Here is a 16,517-nt window from a genome sequence, read left to right as displayed (position 1 = left end):
TTGTTGTACCATTAGAAATGTTTTATTCTTTATACATGTAATATGTGACTCTACATACATGTATTTATAATCGCACATATTTACATATGCATGTCTGTGCAGAAATATATGCTTCTAAGTCAGATCTCTTCTGATGTATGTCTCTACACACCTGTATATAAACACATACTCAGTCTTGGCCAAAAGTTTGGAACATTTTTTTATTAAAAAAATAAAAATTGTTACGCCCAAGTACAATTTGATTCAAATATATACAACATAGAGATATAATTACCTAATAACTGATCCAATGGCTCAATTCTACTTTACACACCTGTTCCAGACTTTTGGCCAAGTAATAATATATTGCAAATTAAATATAATTTCAGACATCTATATATATAAAACCGAAAATTTCTTTGTGCTTCTATGTGTGTATAATCATTATGCATTTCCCCATTTTTCAATCGATTTCACTCAAACTTGATACTCTGATAGCTTATGCTCCAAAGGTGGCCATGATCTACTTTATATTTTCCAGACTCTCCAGACTAAAAACCATGAATAACTGTTCAGAAAACTGTTGTTTTTTGCCCATAAATCCCTGGTTTTGCAAGCGATTTCCTCCAAATTTGACATGAACATTATAGAAGAACTCATTATAGAAGAATTGTTTTGCTTAAAATTTTTGTCAAGGTCATCTGCTTTAATTGTGAAAAATCCACGAATAACTGCATAAAGATTGGTTTTTTGTCAATAACTTCTGGAGTTTCCAACCGATTCACTCCAAATTTGGCACAAACATCACTCATGTTTTAAGAATTATTTTAAACTTATGTTTTTGTCAAGTCAATCCATGTTGAATGGGAAAAGTCTGTGAATAACTGCGTAAAATTCATTTTTTTGCCAATAACTTCCGCAATTCCAAAACTGATTCACTCCAAATTTCGCAAAATATTACCCATGCCTAATTAACTGTTTTAAACCAATGTTTTGTCAAGTTTATTTGCATTAAATTTGCAATTAACCAGATTAAACTTGGTTTTGTGCTTACAACTTCTGCTGTTTACTCAAAGGCCAAGGATTGTGGGGTAGTTTTACCTTGCAGATTTGATCTGTGTACATTAGTTATTTCTTTACTACCCACAAGGGGCTAAACATAGAGAGGACAAACGGATTAAGTCGGTTATATCGACCCCAGTGCGTAACTGGTACTTAATTTATTGACCCCGAAAGGATGAAAGGTAGAGTCGACCTCGGCGGAATTTGAACTCAGAACGTAATGCCAGACGAAATACGGGTCCGCTTTTCACCCGGCGTGCTAACGTTTCTGCCAGCTCGCCGCCTTAATCTGTGTACATTGGTGTTTACTTAACTCCCTGCTATTATCACCTACAGCCGTGATACCCCCCCCCCCACTTCAATCCCTTATTTGGTGTGAATGACTGATTTTACCACACCCTCAGTGTTTACTCACTTCGCCCCACCCCCGCCATTAGCACCAACATTCGTAATGCCCCCCCCCCACTTTTCACCACCATTTTCTTTAATGATATGCGAATAAGGGATGAACTGTGAACATGACCTTTGACCTATGTGTGTGAACACTATTGATTGTCCACTGTAATGAGCCTGTCCAATTAATTCATTGACTGAATTTCATTGGTGGAACACTGTTCACCTGATCAATGCAGTATCAAATCGTAATTATTGATGCGCTTTTGTGCATATCTGATATGCGCTTCGGCTTACAGGTTAGGCCTACCATTTGACATACACTATTGCTTTAACTTCATACTTCCTGTTGAAATTTTTTGTTGTCCCCATACTCAATGAAGTTAACTCCTTCATACTGTTGCTGCCTAACAGATTTTAGCTTAAGTTTTTTTTTAAAAATACTGTATTCAGTGTATTTGTGTCCACACAGCTAACTGTCTGACCCTGCTTCCACCTTTTCTGAATAATACGTTTAATAGGTGGCGAGCTGGCAGAATCGTTAGCATGCCGGGCAAAATGCTTAGCAATATTTCATCTGCTGCTACGTTCTGAGTTCAAATTTCACCGAGGTCGACTTTGCTTTTCATCCTTTCGGGGTCGATAAATTAAGTACCAGTTACGCACTGGGGTCGATATAATCGACTTAATCCATCTGTCTGTCCTTGTTTGTCCTCTCCGTGTTTTGCCTCGTGTTTAGTAAAGAAATAGGTTCACTTTTTATTCATTGTGCCAAATTTTTTTTTCAGTGTCCCCTTTTGCTTGTTTTTTAAAACTTGCAATTTAAACATAGTGCAATACTATCACCATGCCACCTAAGAAAAGAATGCACCTTGGTCATAAAACAGAGTCTGCTTCGGCTACCAAAAGAAGGAGGTCAAGCCAGGTTTCTCTCATGGCCAGTTATATGTCGGATGCTCTAGAGTTGGAAGCAAACAAAATCTATTTGTACTTGCCTCTAATGGCAAAATAAAAAGTGTGGTCTATAGAGAGGTGTTGTAGGCACTTCAGGCATCAGCTGCTTTCAAATTCGTGAACCTCAGGGCCTCCTCTACACCAGTGCAACTTTGTAGACCTGATATGTGGTAAGTGAGTGCTACTGTAGTCATGCTTTCGAAGTTACTAACTTTCCTCAACCATGTTTCTTTTCCTTTGTCCAACCTAGATCTGTCATCTGTTTTGACAGAGTTTCACATTTCACAGCAACAGTTCCATTGCTTTTAGTGTAAACAAAAAAGGGCCCTTTTCAGGGCCACTTTACATACGATTATTACACCATCTGAGAATGCATTACAGCCCCTCTCAGGGATTCTTATCAAATTGTTACTGCTGTGAGAACAACAAAAAGCCCTTTCCAGGACTACTTCATCTGTGATTGTTGCACCATCTGAGAACATATTAACCCTTTAGTGTTCGCATTATTCTGCCAAAATTAATCCTTTTTTATCCACATTACCTCGAACTAATCAGGCATTATCTTGGAGCTATGAGATTTTGATGAGGTAGCTGTTAATTTTTAAAACGATATTGTAGGGCTGGTGCGAGAGACCAGATCTGGCCAGTTTGAACATAAAACAGGTAGAATACTTTTGGCCTGATATGGCCGGTTTAAATGCTAAAGGGTTAAAGCTCTTCCCAGGACTTCATATCAATCTGTTACTGCTTGGCTTCAGCGGTACCCGGTGACTAATTTTGTTACAATTTTGTTACAATAAGTGACCAGTTTTGTTACAATTTGGCCATAACATTATTTATGATGAAGGAAATTTACTAAGTATCAAAAACATTGTAGCATTTAAATCCCGAGCAATGCCAGGTACTTCTGATAGCTTAATATAAAAATTCTAATTTTCAGACTTATGATCCAAACTTTTTGCCATGACTGTATCTACATACCCACAGCTCTACAGAAACACATGCCCCTATATATATTTCTTTACTGCCCACAAGGGGCTAAACATAGAGGGGACAAACAAGGACAGACAAAGGGATTAAGTTGATTACATCGACTCCAGTGTGAAACTAGTACTTTATTTATCGACCCTGAAAGGATGAAAGGCAAAGTTGACCCCGGCGGAATTTGAACTCAGAACGTAACGGCAGACAAAATACTGATAAGCATTTCGCCTGACGTGCTAATGTTTCTGCCAGCTCGCCGTCTTCATATATGTCTCAACACAAACACGTTCTACGCAAACATGTTTAAGTCAGTGAGGAAGCCTCTATGCAGATGTTTAACTATTTTATTTCTGTGTTGCTTTTTTTCTTTCAGCGATTATTTGCAGAGCAAGCTTTGTGGTTGGTATACTGTCTTACTCAGTAGGAACTGTGGTTCAATTCCTATAGGGTTGGATTTACCATGTTTTTTTTTATTGAATTGCAATGTTTAAATATGCTTGTTATGCATTACATCATATCACGCTTACATAAATACATACATTGTGTGTGTGTGTGTGTGTGTGTGTGTGTGTGTGTGTGTGTGTGTGTTTGTATGTGTGTGTATATATATATATATTTCAATGGGTGAATGAATTATCCTATGTTTATCGTTAACATGGAAAATTCAATGAACCGTTACCAGGGTAGCAAATTCACATCAGAAACACAGAATAAAACCATGTTGTCTTCGAAACATATGTCGAAAGTAAAAGAATTTTATTAACATCTTCGTTCAACTCCATTTATTATGTATTCATTTATATATATATATATATATATATATATATATATAATATATATATATATATTTAGGCACAGGAGTGGCTGTGTGATAAGTAGCTTGCTTACTAGCCACAGAGTTCTGGGTTTAATCCCACTGTGTGGCACCTTGGTCAAGTTTCTTCTACTATAGACTTGGGCTGACCAAAGCCTTGTGAGTGGATTTGGTAGATGGAAACCAAAAGAAGCCCGTCGTATGTGTGTGTGTGTGCATGCGTGTGTGTGTGTGTCTGTGTTTGTCCCCACAAAATTGCTTGACAACCAATGCTGGTATTTTTACGTCCCTGTAACTCAGCAGTTCATCAAAAGAAACTGATAGAATAAGTACTAAGCTTACAAAGAATGAGTCATGGGATCGATTTTTTCAACTAAAGGCAGGGCTCCAGCATGGCCACAGTCAAATAACTGAAACAAGTAAAAGAATAAAAAAATATATACACACACATACTTAATATATATATATATATATATATATATATATATATATATATATATATATATATATCATGTGATCACATGACCGACCTGGCCATCAGATGTTGCTACATACATCGCTGGTCACAATGCGCTTCAGACTGTTTTAGCTTTCAATGACGCCACCCTGCTGGCTAAGCAAGCAGGCCAACAGAAGAAAGAGTGAGAGAAAGTTGTGGCGACAGAGTACGGCAGGGATCGCCACCACCCCCTGCCGGAGCCTCGTGGAGCTTTAGGTGTTTTTCGCTCAATAAACACTCACAACGCCTGGTCTGGGAATCGAAACTGTGATCCTGCGACCGCGAGTCCACTGCCCTAAACACTGGGCCATTGTGCCTCCGCAAAAAAAATATATATATATATATATATATATATATATATATATATATATGTATGTATAAAAATATAACGTGTATGTGTATTTTCAATGGTAAGTAAACTAAATATTTATAATGTACTCCACATAATAATCCAGATGATTCTGTCTTATATGTTTGATAATCTGTAATGATATTGCCTATGTCATAAGTGCGAGACAATCAACTCTCTTTTGGACAAAAATAAATCATAATTTTTGTTTGTTTTCCTAATACAACTATGCTATTGTGCTGCAAATATCCAAAGTTAATTGCATTCATTTAAGTTTTGTAATAAAACAGGGCTCGTCTAATTCTTTTACATATAAAAGAGATCTATCCTAGTTGTATGCATATAGACTAAATTTAAGTTGTTTTTTTTTGTTAGATAATTATCTATTCCATATAGAATTTTCCAGAAGTCAAAGATAATGAAACATGTCTCTTGTCCTATAATATATGAACAGTTACTAATACTGGTATTGTAGAAGTATTACTTTATACCCCAAACTATAACCTTCTAGATGTTTAAACAATATAGTAATTCTGTCTTTTATGTTGATGATGCTGATATATCTTCTGTCTATTTTCAGAAACATTTGATGTTCAAATCAGACATCTGGTGACTGTAACAGCTATCAGTGGGGATATGTTGGTACCAGTGTACATACTACTCTCATTTCTTCACTGTTGTTTGTGTGTGGTGCATCTTGTCTATACTGTACAGGAAGGTAAAAGTCCGGGTACGTATGTGGGGAACATCGCTGAGGATGTATCATCATTGGATGCTTCACACCAAAACCAAAACTCCATAACATTCAGTTTAATAAAAGCACAAAATGGTCGCCAATTATTCAACGTTTCCAAATCAGGAACACTCACTACAGAACAGATATTGGATGCTGAAGCTCTTTGTACTTATAATATAGAATGTTGCAGATGGGTTGAAGTTGCTATTAAACAGGATACAACTTTTCTAATTATATTAAAGATTAAAGTTATAGTAGAAGATGTCAATGACCACTTCCCAGAATTTCCAACCAAAGAGTTCAAACTTGAATTCTATGAAACCGATGGTAAAGGAACCAGGCGATCAGTTCCGAATGCCATAGACAAAGATGTTAGTATTAGAAACTCTCACATTACATATCAATTAAAGAATAATACAGGCAAACCGTTTAAATTGTCTGTTTCAAAAAGGGTTGATGGGACTGATAAACTTAAAATAATTTTAGAAAAAAAAATAGACCGAGAAGTAAAAGATAAATATATGCTGCAAATACTTGCCAACGACGGGGGCTACCCACCGAAGCAGTGTATTCTAGATGTTGAAATAACTGTTATTGATGTTAATGACAACCCACCAATTTTTGCTCAAAAAGATTATAATATTTCAATAAAAAACACACACCCAAAAGACACACCAGTTGTAATTTTGTCTGCCAAAGACTTAGATTTTGGAAATAATGGCCAAGTTTCATACCATTTCAGTTCCAAAACATCAGATTTAGTGAAAAATCACTTTAGGTTGACTGAAGAAACTGGAGAAATTTTCCTACAGAAAAAGTTCCCTTTTGGACAAAAACAAACATATAAGTTGTTTATAGAAGCCAGAGATGGGGGTTCTCCACCTTTGAGCTGTATTACAGCTGTCAATGTAAATGTCATCAATCAACAGAACAATGCACCAAAGATTGATATAAATTTTGTTTCAGCCTTGTCTGAAAGCACTGCTACTATCTCTGAAGGAATTAAAGTAGGCAGTTTCATTGCTTATGTGAAAGTTACAGATAATGACCTTGGACAGAATGGAGAGGTCAAATGTGACCTTTCACATGAAAAATTTGAGCTTCAAATCTTAGATTCAGAACGGTATAAAATCACAATAAAAAATGCTGTCGATCGAGAAACAGAAGATCACTATGAGATCACTTTATCATGTCAAGATAAAGGAACACCTTCCTTGAAGACAGAAAGGAATTTTTCTATCCAAGTACTGGATATGAATGATATGCGCCCTCAATTTACTAAGGACACATTCAAATTCCTTACCTATGAAAATGAGGAACCAAATTTTCCTGTTGGATTTATTAATGCTACTGACCCTGATCTGAAGGCTGGAGGTCAGCTAACTTACTCTCTAGTGAAAAATATCAAAACTGTTCTTCCTTTTCAGATTACTGACAATGGATTTATTTCAACAACACAATCACTGGATCGAGAACAACTAGAAATATATGAGTTCCAGGTTTTAGTCAAAGACAATGGGACACCATCTTTGAATAACACTGGAAATGTTATTGTTGAGGTTATGGATGAAAATGACAATGCTCCATATTTCACCTTCCCAAGTGTTAACCCTTTTAGTCTGGACGTCTATTATTATCCAAAGACTAGGAATGACATCACAGTTCTGAGAGCTGCAGACCGAGACAGTCCCAGAAATGCCTTTCTCCAATATGAAATTATTGGAGGCAATGACAAACAGTTGTTTTCCATTGATCCTTACACTGGCGTGTTATCCTTTTCTCGTGAAGTTTACCAGAGTGATGCAGGGTCATATAAGCTGAAATTTCTTGTCAAAGACAGTGGTACCCCAGTTCTATCAGCAACTACTACAATATCTTTGACATTAGCTGTTAGCAACAAGACAACAATGACAACAAAAGGAATGCGTACGAAATCAAACAAAATGATTGATGTCAATATGGTTATTATTATTGTTGTGGTAACTGTAATAGTATGTGTTGCTATTGTGATTTCTATAACAATGTGTGTTGTGAGGTATAACAATATGCGAAATGGCTCGTTAACTGCTGAAGTGAACCCGTCAATCCACTCAAAAATTGAAAAAAGTCATTTAATTAGTCACAGTAAAAATCCTGCCACCTTACTGAGGAACTCTCATGAAAAGAAAAACAGACATACTCAACTGATAAAATCTTCAAGTCAGTTCTACTTTGTATTAGAGCCACAAAATGAATGGATTACTTCAACAACATCTAGAAGCCTTCCGACATCTATCCAGGTAAGTGTAAAACTACATTTCATTATTGCTGCATTTTTCATTGGTCAATAGATTTTGGTTTTTCTAACAGTTGAATATTTACATAAAGCACTCATAAGATAGTATATATATATATATATATATATATATATATTGGAATGTTTGGAGATGATGTACAGGTATTTTATACTAGAAGAAATGAGGTACTCAGAAATTCGGATGGTTTTATATTTACAGATATATATTTGTATGTTACATTTTTTATACATCATATAACTTATATCATATATTAGCACTTTCTCCCATTCTAGTGGGGTTTTATATATCTATATCTATACACACACACACATATATATTTGTGTATTAAGGCTACCATTGGTTTCATGTTAAAAAAAATATTTTAATATCCTAATAATTTTTCAAGCCAATCACATGTTTCCATCCAAAATGGAAATGAACACAATTCCTCCATCAGATTGGCCTGAAAAGTTGTGAATCTTCACAAGATATTTTTCAAACATGAAACCAACGATAGCTTTAATACACAAATAAAGAAATCTTATTCACCAGTGTGGTGTTGAGCACTCATTCTTGTTGTTTGACATTTATGTATATATATATATATATATATATATATATATATATATATATATATATTGCTCAGGAACAATAAACACTGAAAATGCTCTGAGACCAATTTCCGTCACTTTCCAGGGAGAAAAACTAGAAGTAGTTGATAGTTTCCGTTACCTAGGTGACCAAGTCAGTAGCGGGGGCGGGTGTGCTGAAAGTGTAACTGCTAGAGTAAGAATAGCCTGGGCAAAGTTTAGAGAGCTCTTACCCCTGCTGGTGACAAAAGGCCTCTCGCTCAAAGTAAAAGGCAGACTGTATGATGCATGTGTACATACAGCCATGCTACATGGTAGTGAAACTTGGGCTGTGACTGCTGAGGATTTGCGTAAGCTCGCAAGAAATGAAGCTAGTATGCTCCGATGGATGTGTAACGTCAGTGTTCATAATCGACAGAGTGTAAGTACCTTGAGAGAAAAGTTGAACCTAAGAAGCTTCAGTTGTTGTGTGCAAGAGAGACGTTTGCGCTAGTATGGTCATGTGATGAGAATGGCTGAAGATAGTTGTGTGCGAAAGTGCCACACCCTGGCAGTTGAGGGGACCTGTGGAAGAGGTAGACCCAGGAAAACCTGGGTCGAGGTGGTGAAGCACGACCTTCGAACTTTAGGTCTCACCAAGGAAATGACCAGAGACCGAGACCTTTGGAAGTATGCTGTGCGTGAGAAAACCCGGCAAGACCAGTGAGAACAGTCAAAATCAAAATCAATTCATATATCAGAAAGCAGAACCAAATTGAGGTCGATCAACATCAGTGGGAATTGCAGCTGTGGTTAAGCGAACCATCTGATCGTGGTCGTTGCTGGCGCCGCCCCGTCTAGCCTCCATGTCGGTGGCACGTAAAAGCACCATCCGTTCGTGTCCATTGCCAGCCTCGCCTGGCCCCCGTGCAGGTGACACGTAAAAGCACCATCCGTTCGTGGCCGTTTGCCAGCCCTGTCTGGCCCCCGTGTCGGTGGCACATAAAAGCACCATCCGTTCGTGTTCGTTGCCAGCCTCGCCTGGCCCCCGTGCTGGTGACACGTAAAAGCACCATCCATTCGTGGCTGTTTGCCAGCTCTGTCTGGCCCCCGTGCCGGTGACACGTAAAAGCACCATCCGTTCGTGGCCGTTTGCCAGCTCTGTCTGGCACCTGTGCGGGTGGCACGTAAAAAGCACCCACTACACTCACGGAGTGGTTGACATTAGGAAGGGCATCCAGCCGTAGAAACACTGCCAGATCTGACTGGGCCTGATGAAGCCTTCCAGCTTCACAGACCCCAGTTGACCCGTCCAACCCATGCTAGCATGGAAAACGGACGCTAAATGATGATGATGATGATGATATATATATATGTATACATAAATGTATATACACACAGACACTCACAAACACACGCAAACACATAAACAATTCATATATACCAATAACTGTAAGTGCAACAAAATATATATTCTGTTTTACATGTGGACTCATGCAAAATTGAATGTGTATTTTGTTGGACTCACAGTTAGGTTATAGAATAAATCTAGTAGGTAAGAAGGAAGGAATGGGCTTATGATGTTAGATAAAGTAATGTAAAGGTGGAAAATACTTTGAAATATATAAAGGTATAAATATGTATACTCTCTTTTACTCTTTTACTCTTTACTCTTTTACTTGTTTCAGTCATTTGACTGTGGCCATGCTGGAGCACCGCCTTTAATCGAGCAACTCGAACCCGGGACTTATTCTTTTGTAAGCCCAGTACTTATTCTATCGGTCTCTTTTGCCGAACCGCTAAGTAACGGGGACATAAACACATCAGCATCGGTTGTCAAGCAATGCTAGGGGACAAACATATACACACAAACACACACACGCATATATATATATATATATATATATATATGACGGGCTTCTTTCAGTTTCCATCTACCAAATCCACTCACAAGGCTTTGGTCGGCCCGAGGCTAGAGTAGAAGACACTTGCCCAAGGTGCCACGCTGTGGGACTGAACCCGGAACCATGTGGTTGGTAGACAAGCTACTTACCACACAGCCACTCCTGCGCCTATAGGTATCTAAATTATTTAAATTAAATGGGGAGGCTGAGTAAAAAGATAAATGGAGAAGATAGCAGCATGATCTAAGGAAGTGATGATAGGGTAGAAGTTTGAGTAAGAAAAACTATATAAATGAAGGAGAGTGAAAGGCAGTGCGAAAATATAAATATATAAATGTGTGTGTGTGTGTGTGTGGTGTGTGAATAGTAGTCTCATCCTCAAATCCACCAAACTGTTTTATATCATATTTAGTTTTACCTGTAACGAATTCAATGTATTTAAATGCTTTCTGCAATAAGCGCATTTCATTTAAATGACTCCTAGGAAGCTATAGGATTATACATGAGCACTGAGCTTTAATTGCACACTTCTCAGAGTAGAAACAGCCGTAAGCTAATGAAAGTGATTACACAACTCTTTTTTTCCTTTTGTTAAGTATTATATATGTATTTATGTATATATATATATATACATATATATATATATATATATATATATATATATATATATTATATGTACATAATATATATACATATATATATATATATATATATATATATATTATATATATGTATATATATATATACACACATACACACACACACATATTATATATATATATCACGTGATCATGTGACCAACCAGACCATCAGATGTTGTTACACATCGCTGGTCACAATGCGTTTGCATTGTTTTAGCCTTCGAATGATGCCACCCCGCTGGCTAAGCGAGCAGGCCAATATATATATATGTATATATAGAATATATATATATATATATATAATGGCGGTGCCCAGCATGGCCACAGCTCATAAGCTGAAACTGGAAAAATCAAAATAAAAATCAAAATCATATATATATAATATATACACACACACACACACACATCAATGTATATATATATATATATCAATATTATATATTATATTATAATATATATATATATAATATATATATATATATATATATATATATACATATATGTATTTACGTATATATATATATATTATATATATATGTAAATGTATATATTTGTATATATATACATGCATATGTACATACAAACATATGACATAGACTGGTTAGGTTTTCTTGCTTTGATTTTCTGTTTGGAGTTACTGCCCTTCTGGGCAGGACCAGAAAATATTTCATGCATTTTCATCTTGATATAGTATCGAAGGCTGGATGCCTTTTTCTGATACCTGCCACTTCATAGAATAATACCGATTATATTTCTAGTAGGTTGAGTAACTACATTGTGAGTTTCTGGTTGAGAATAATCATGTTACTAATAATATCCTCATCACCCAATTAAAAAATTTTACATTTAACTCCAAGTAACTTTCAGCAATTACTAATATTTGTTAGTTTATGACAATGATACTTTGTACTTTAAATATAGGTTTGTATTTGTTGTTAATAAAGCTCCCATTACATACCTTGTAATAGGGCGGTGAGCTGGCAGAAACGTTAGCATGCCGGGCGAAATGCGTAGCCGTATTTCGTCTGTCGTTACGTTCTGGGTTCAAATTCCGCCGAGGTCGACTTTGCCTTTCATCCTTTCGGGGTCGATAAATAAAGTACCAGTTTCCCACTGGAGTCGATGTAATCGACTTAATTCCTTTGTCTGTTCTTGTTTGTCCCCTTTATGTTTAGCCCCTTGTGGGCAGTAAAGAAATACATTACATACCTTGTAATTTTTGTAGAATTCTAAATAAGATGAGTGTGTTGACAACTAATGTTTTTCTGTTTAATACTGTTGCATATTCTGTGTTATAAAATGTACTACGATGGCTCTTTATTGTAAACACATGTCCAGCTGGCAAGGAAGTGTCCTATATGAGTATGAACTACAGCAGTTTCATGTTTGCATTTAAATTTGTGTATCACATTGGCCATGCAAAGTATTTTCTACAGCCTACAGTAAATGGTTTTGTGTAAAATAAGAGGTTTTTAATTCAGGTTTTCTTGTAATGTATCCTTACTGTTAGTTTTATGATTATGTTTGATAATTCATATTGTGATCTGATTTTGATGTTTTGTAGATGCCTTTCCATCATAATATATCCATGTCTATATAAGTAATAATTTTAAATTCAGGTATACTCCTTGTAGGATGCTGTTTAAAGCCTATTGACAGCATTCAGTTACCTGATATCATCAACAGCATAGGTGTAAATGCTATTAAATTTACTTCTGGAATTCCTTTATGTCCATAGAGTTTATAAAATATGAAAGGAAGAAACTGGAATTCCCAAAACTCTTTATTATTCATTATGATTATTTTGACCCGTCATGCACGAGGGCCCCACAAGTGAGATGCTGTACAAATAATTGTGGTGTGTCATAGGTGCATAGGTACCTCGTCAGGTAGCTAGTCAAAAGGTGCCTTGTTTTTTAATCTCTGTTTCACTTAATTCGATTAGAATGCATTTTTAGTTGCAGTTTCTGGTGTAGAAGTGTAGTGAACTACAACTACCGAAATGCATTCTAATCAAAATAAGCAATAGAGAGATTAAAAAATGAGGCACCTTTTGACTAGTCACCTGACAAGACACATTTGCATCAATGATGCACCACAACTGTTTGTACAGCATCACAACTGCAGGGCGCCAATGCATGATGGGCTAAAACAATCGTGGAGAATAATAAAGTCTTGTAAATTCCATTTTCTCTCTCTCATGTCTATATATGTATGCATAGTTATAAATATACATGCACATACATACATATTTACATATATTAATACATGTTCCTTTTGGGAAATGGGTGTAGGATTCTATGGGAATTTAAAAAATTTTTCTATCTAAAGGGTTCTCAATCCAATATTTACATGGTATTATTTGTTGTTTTATTTGCTTTGAGATCAACTGTTTCTAAAAAGAATTATTACATGTTCTTGAAGTTTCTACTGATGGAGTTTTGTGTCATTGTTAAAAGCCAACTCCTTCCATAATGGAAAACTTCAAATAATTAAAAAAAAGAGAACACACACACACACACACATTTACATATTCACATATATATTATACACACATATATAATACATACACACACACATACACACACACACACACACACACACACATATATATATTATATATATATATATATATATATATAATACATAGTTCAATCTACTATGTAACTTAAATATGAGCATTCCTAAGGTTAATAAAACAATACTTCCCAATATATCTACTACAAGATTTTCAACAGAAATAATGTCAAAGTTAGTTACAGCTGTACTGATAATTTTACTGCTTTGAAAGTTAGATTCAGTAGGAAAAAACCCTAACACATTTACATCCCCCACCTTAATGAAACTTCAATTTTACTAATATTTATCCACTGAACAATAAATGCCTTACAAAAATATGGTATATTGCACCAAAATCTCGATTACAGACAACAGAGATGCAAAATATTACAAATGCCTGACAAAGAAGAAACACCTCTACTGTCTCCAAATACATCTGGAGTCTGAATGATTGAGGCATAGAGAATTTCAGATCTGACAGGTGGGTCATTGAAACAGCACCCTCTTGCATAAATGGATTTAACTATTCTATTTGCTTATCCAATAAATACATGTATGCAGCTGCTTGACATACTGAAGTTTGATTTGATTTCTGCTTGTTTATGCCAGATGAAATATCTCTTGAGAACATTCAAACTGCCTACCAGATAAATACCAGATCACCCAGTTATTGCTACCAAATTTTAAACCATTGAAATTTTACATGCTATTTTCACCGTATATGATTAAAAGGTCAATGAATCTCCCACCCTAAACTATTGCATATTCACACATTCTGCATGAAATCCTATTTTCCTCACATAGTTTAAATGCTAATGAAAAACAGGTATATTTTCATATTTGTTGGAAATGCAAATGAAATTCCCACATAGACCGCTGCATGGTATATTATTTTATTTCTAATCTGTTATAACTTTGTTATACTCCTCAAGTTTCTCTCTTCTATACAATCAGAAAATTCTCATTTAACATAAAGCATTGCGGTATTATTACTTTTGCACATGGGACTACATCTTGTATCCATCTATTCATGATACTGGCATCCAATCTTAGTCTGTGTCTTTTACCTTCTTTGCATCTCCAAAAGTCTTTCTTACAATGCATTTCCTTTTTCTCTTCCACTTCCTCTTCCTCTCTCATTTTCTGCTGTGTATATGCAATTTTTCTTCCCCCACCCCATTTCTGGTTGTAACAATAGAAAATGCATCTCTTTGTACCATGTCTCACGATTGTTCACAACAAGTTTCCTTTTTACATTTCCACATACACTTTCTCTCTCTAGCTCCAACTTTGTGTCTCCCTCATCTTTCCACAGTCAACCTTGTGACATGTAACTTGCCTAACATTTTCTGTCTTAATTCCTTTTTGTTTTTCTCTTTATTTTTATAAATTTTATTCTTTAATTTGTTTTATTTAAAAAAATTTAATTTTATATTTTACTTCATCAATTATATATATGTTTGTGTGTGTGTGTGTGTGTGTGTGTGTGTGTGTATCATTTATGTTTTATATTTTATTTGTTTTTATATTTCATTTACTTTTCATTTTATATTTTATTTTCAAGTAATACTTTATAATTTAATATCTTTTATTTTTTATATACTTTCCTATAACTGTAGGAATACATATGTGTATGCATATACATATATATATATTATATATATATATATATATGTATATATATATGTTTATATGTGTGGTGTATATATATTATATATATATATATATTTCTGTGAATTATTAAAAAATAAAGAAAATATATAGTCTGATTAAAGTATTGAGTACATTTATATTTGGTTTACAAATCCATATGCACTTTTTCCTCAATGAAATATACATATACATACTTACAAGGATTTATATCTATCTATCTATCTATCTATCTATCTATCTATCTATCTATCTATCTATCTATCTATCTAGTATTATATATATAACATTATATATATATATATATATATAACATTTTGAAAATGGAATCACCCCTGAAAGCCTTCACTAAAAGAATTAAGGGCATGACTGATCTCAATTATTGGGACTGCCTTAAAGCATTGACACTATTCTCTCCAGTACTGCTGTGAGCGATAGATCATTTGCACAATGTGGAGTCTATACCATCAGCATTGCCCAAACGACCTCAACATTAGTTTCAGAATTCATCCCAGGCTAGGACCACGGGCCATATGTCTCCTACCCAATTAAGAATCACAACACATAAATACACTGAAACACAATTTCTGTTCCTCAATGGGCCCTGCCCTATTTAACTTTGTCCTGAAACAGATCAAAGAGGAAAAAGATCCCATTACCTCTAAATGGAACCTAGACAAATTTCTTCAAGAAATACCAGATAAGCCACCTATATCTGGATACAACTTATTCAACAAGAACTCCCTACTTGAGTGGACCATAATACCACAAAACTTGACTTAAAAAGGGGTTGAAACATTATCTCAGTTATCTAAGTGATACATATATATACATATACACACACACACACACACACACACACACACATATATATATATATATATTATATAGAGGGCACTATTACACATAGATGCCACATGCTAGGAGGGACTTTTAAAGTCAAAACTACCAAATTAAACAAATTGTACCGAATGCAAAACTTCAAAGCGAGTCATTTAAAAACAGAATTTAGATACATATCACCTGTTTTTAAATGACTCGCTTCGAAGATTGCATTCGGTACAATTTGTTTATTTTGGTAGTTTTGACTTTAAAAGTCCCTCCTAACGTGCGGTATCTATGTGTAATTGGTTGGCTTGGTTGGCATC

General features: G+C 35.3%; 1 protein-coding gene across 6 annotated transcripts in view; it reads left to right on the top strand.

The window, feature by feature from the left end:
- LOC115219230 (protocadherin beta-15) overlaps positions 1–16,517 on the top strand; it is a 249,030-nt gene that overhangs the window by 59,009 nt on the left and 173,504 nt on the right. For all 6 annotated transcript variants that reach the window (XM_029789369.2, XM_036508632.1, XM_029789368.2 and 3 more), the window contains one exon: positions 5,615–8,049. In XM_029789369.2, the coding sequence (XP_029645229.1) occupies positions 5,671–8,049 (2,379 nt within the window). In that variant the 5' untranslated portion in view covers positions 5,615–5,670. The remainder of the gene's footprint in view (positions 1–5,614; positions 8,050–16,517) is intronic.

Source organism: Octopus sinensis, linkage group LG14 (assembly GCF_006345805.1).
Source record: "Octopus sinensis linkage group LG14, ASM634580v1, whole genome shotgun sequence".
In the NCBI taxonomy this organism is placed as follows: domain Eukaryota; kingdom Metazoa; phylum Mollusca; class Cephalopoda; order Octopoda; family Octopodidae; genus Octopus; species Octopus sinensis.
The sequence above is the reverse complement of the archived record's forward strand: the minus strand, read 5'-3'. Positions and strand labels throughout refer to the sequence as shown.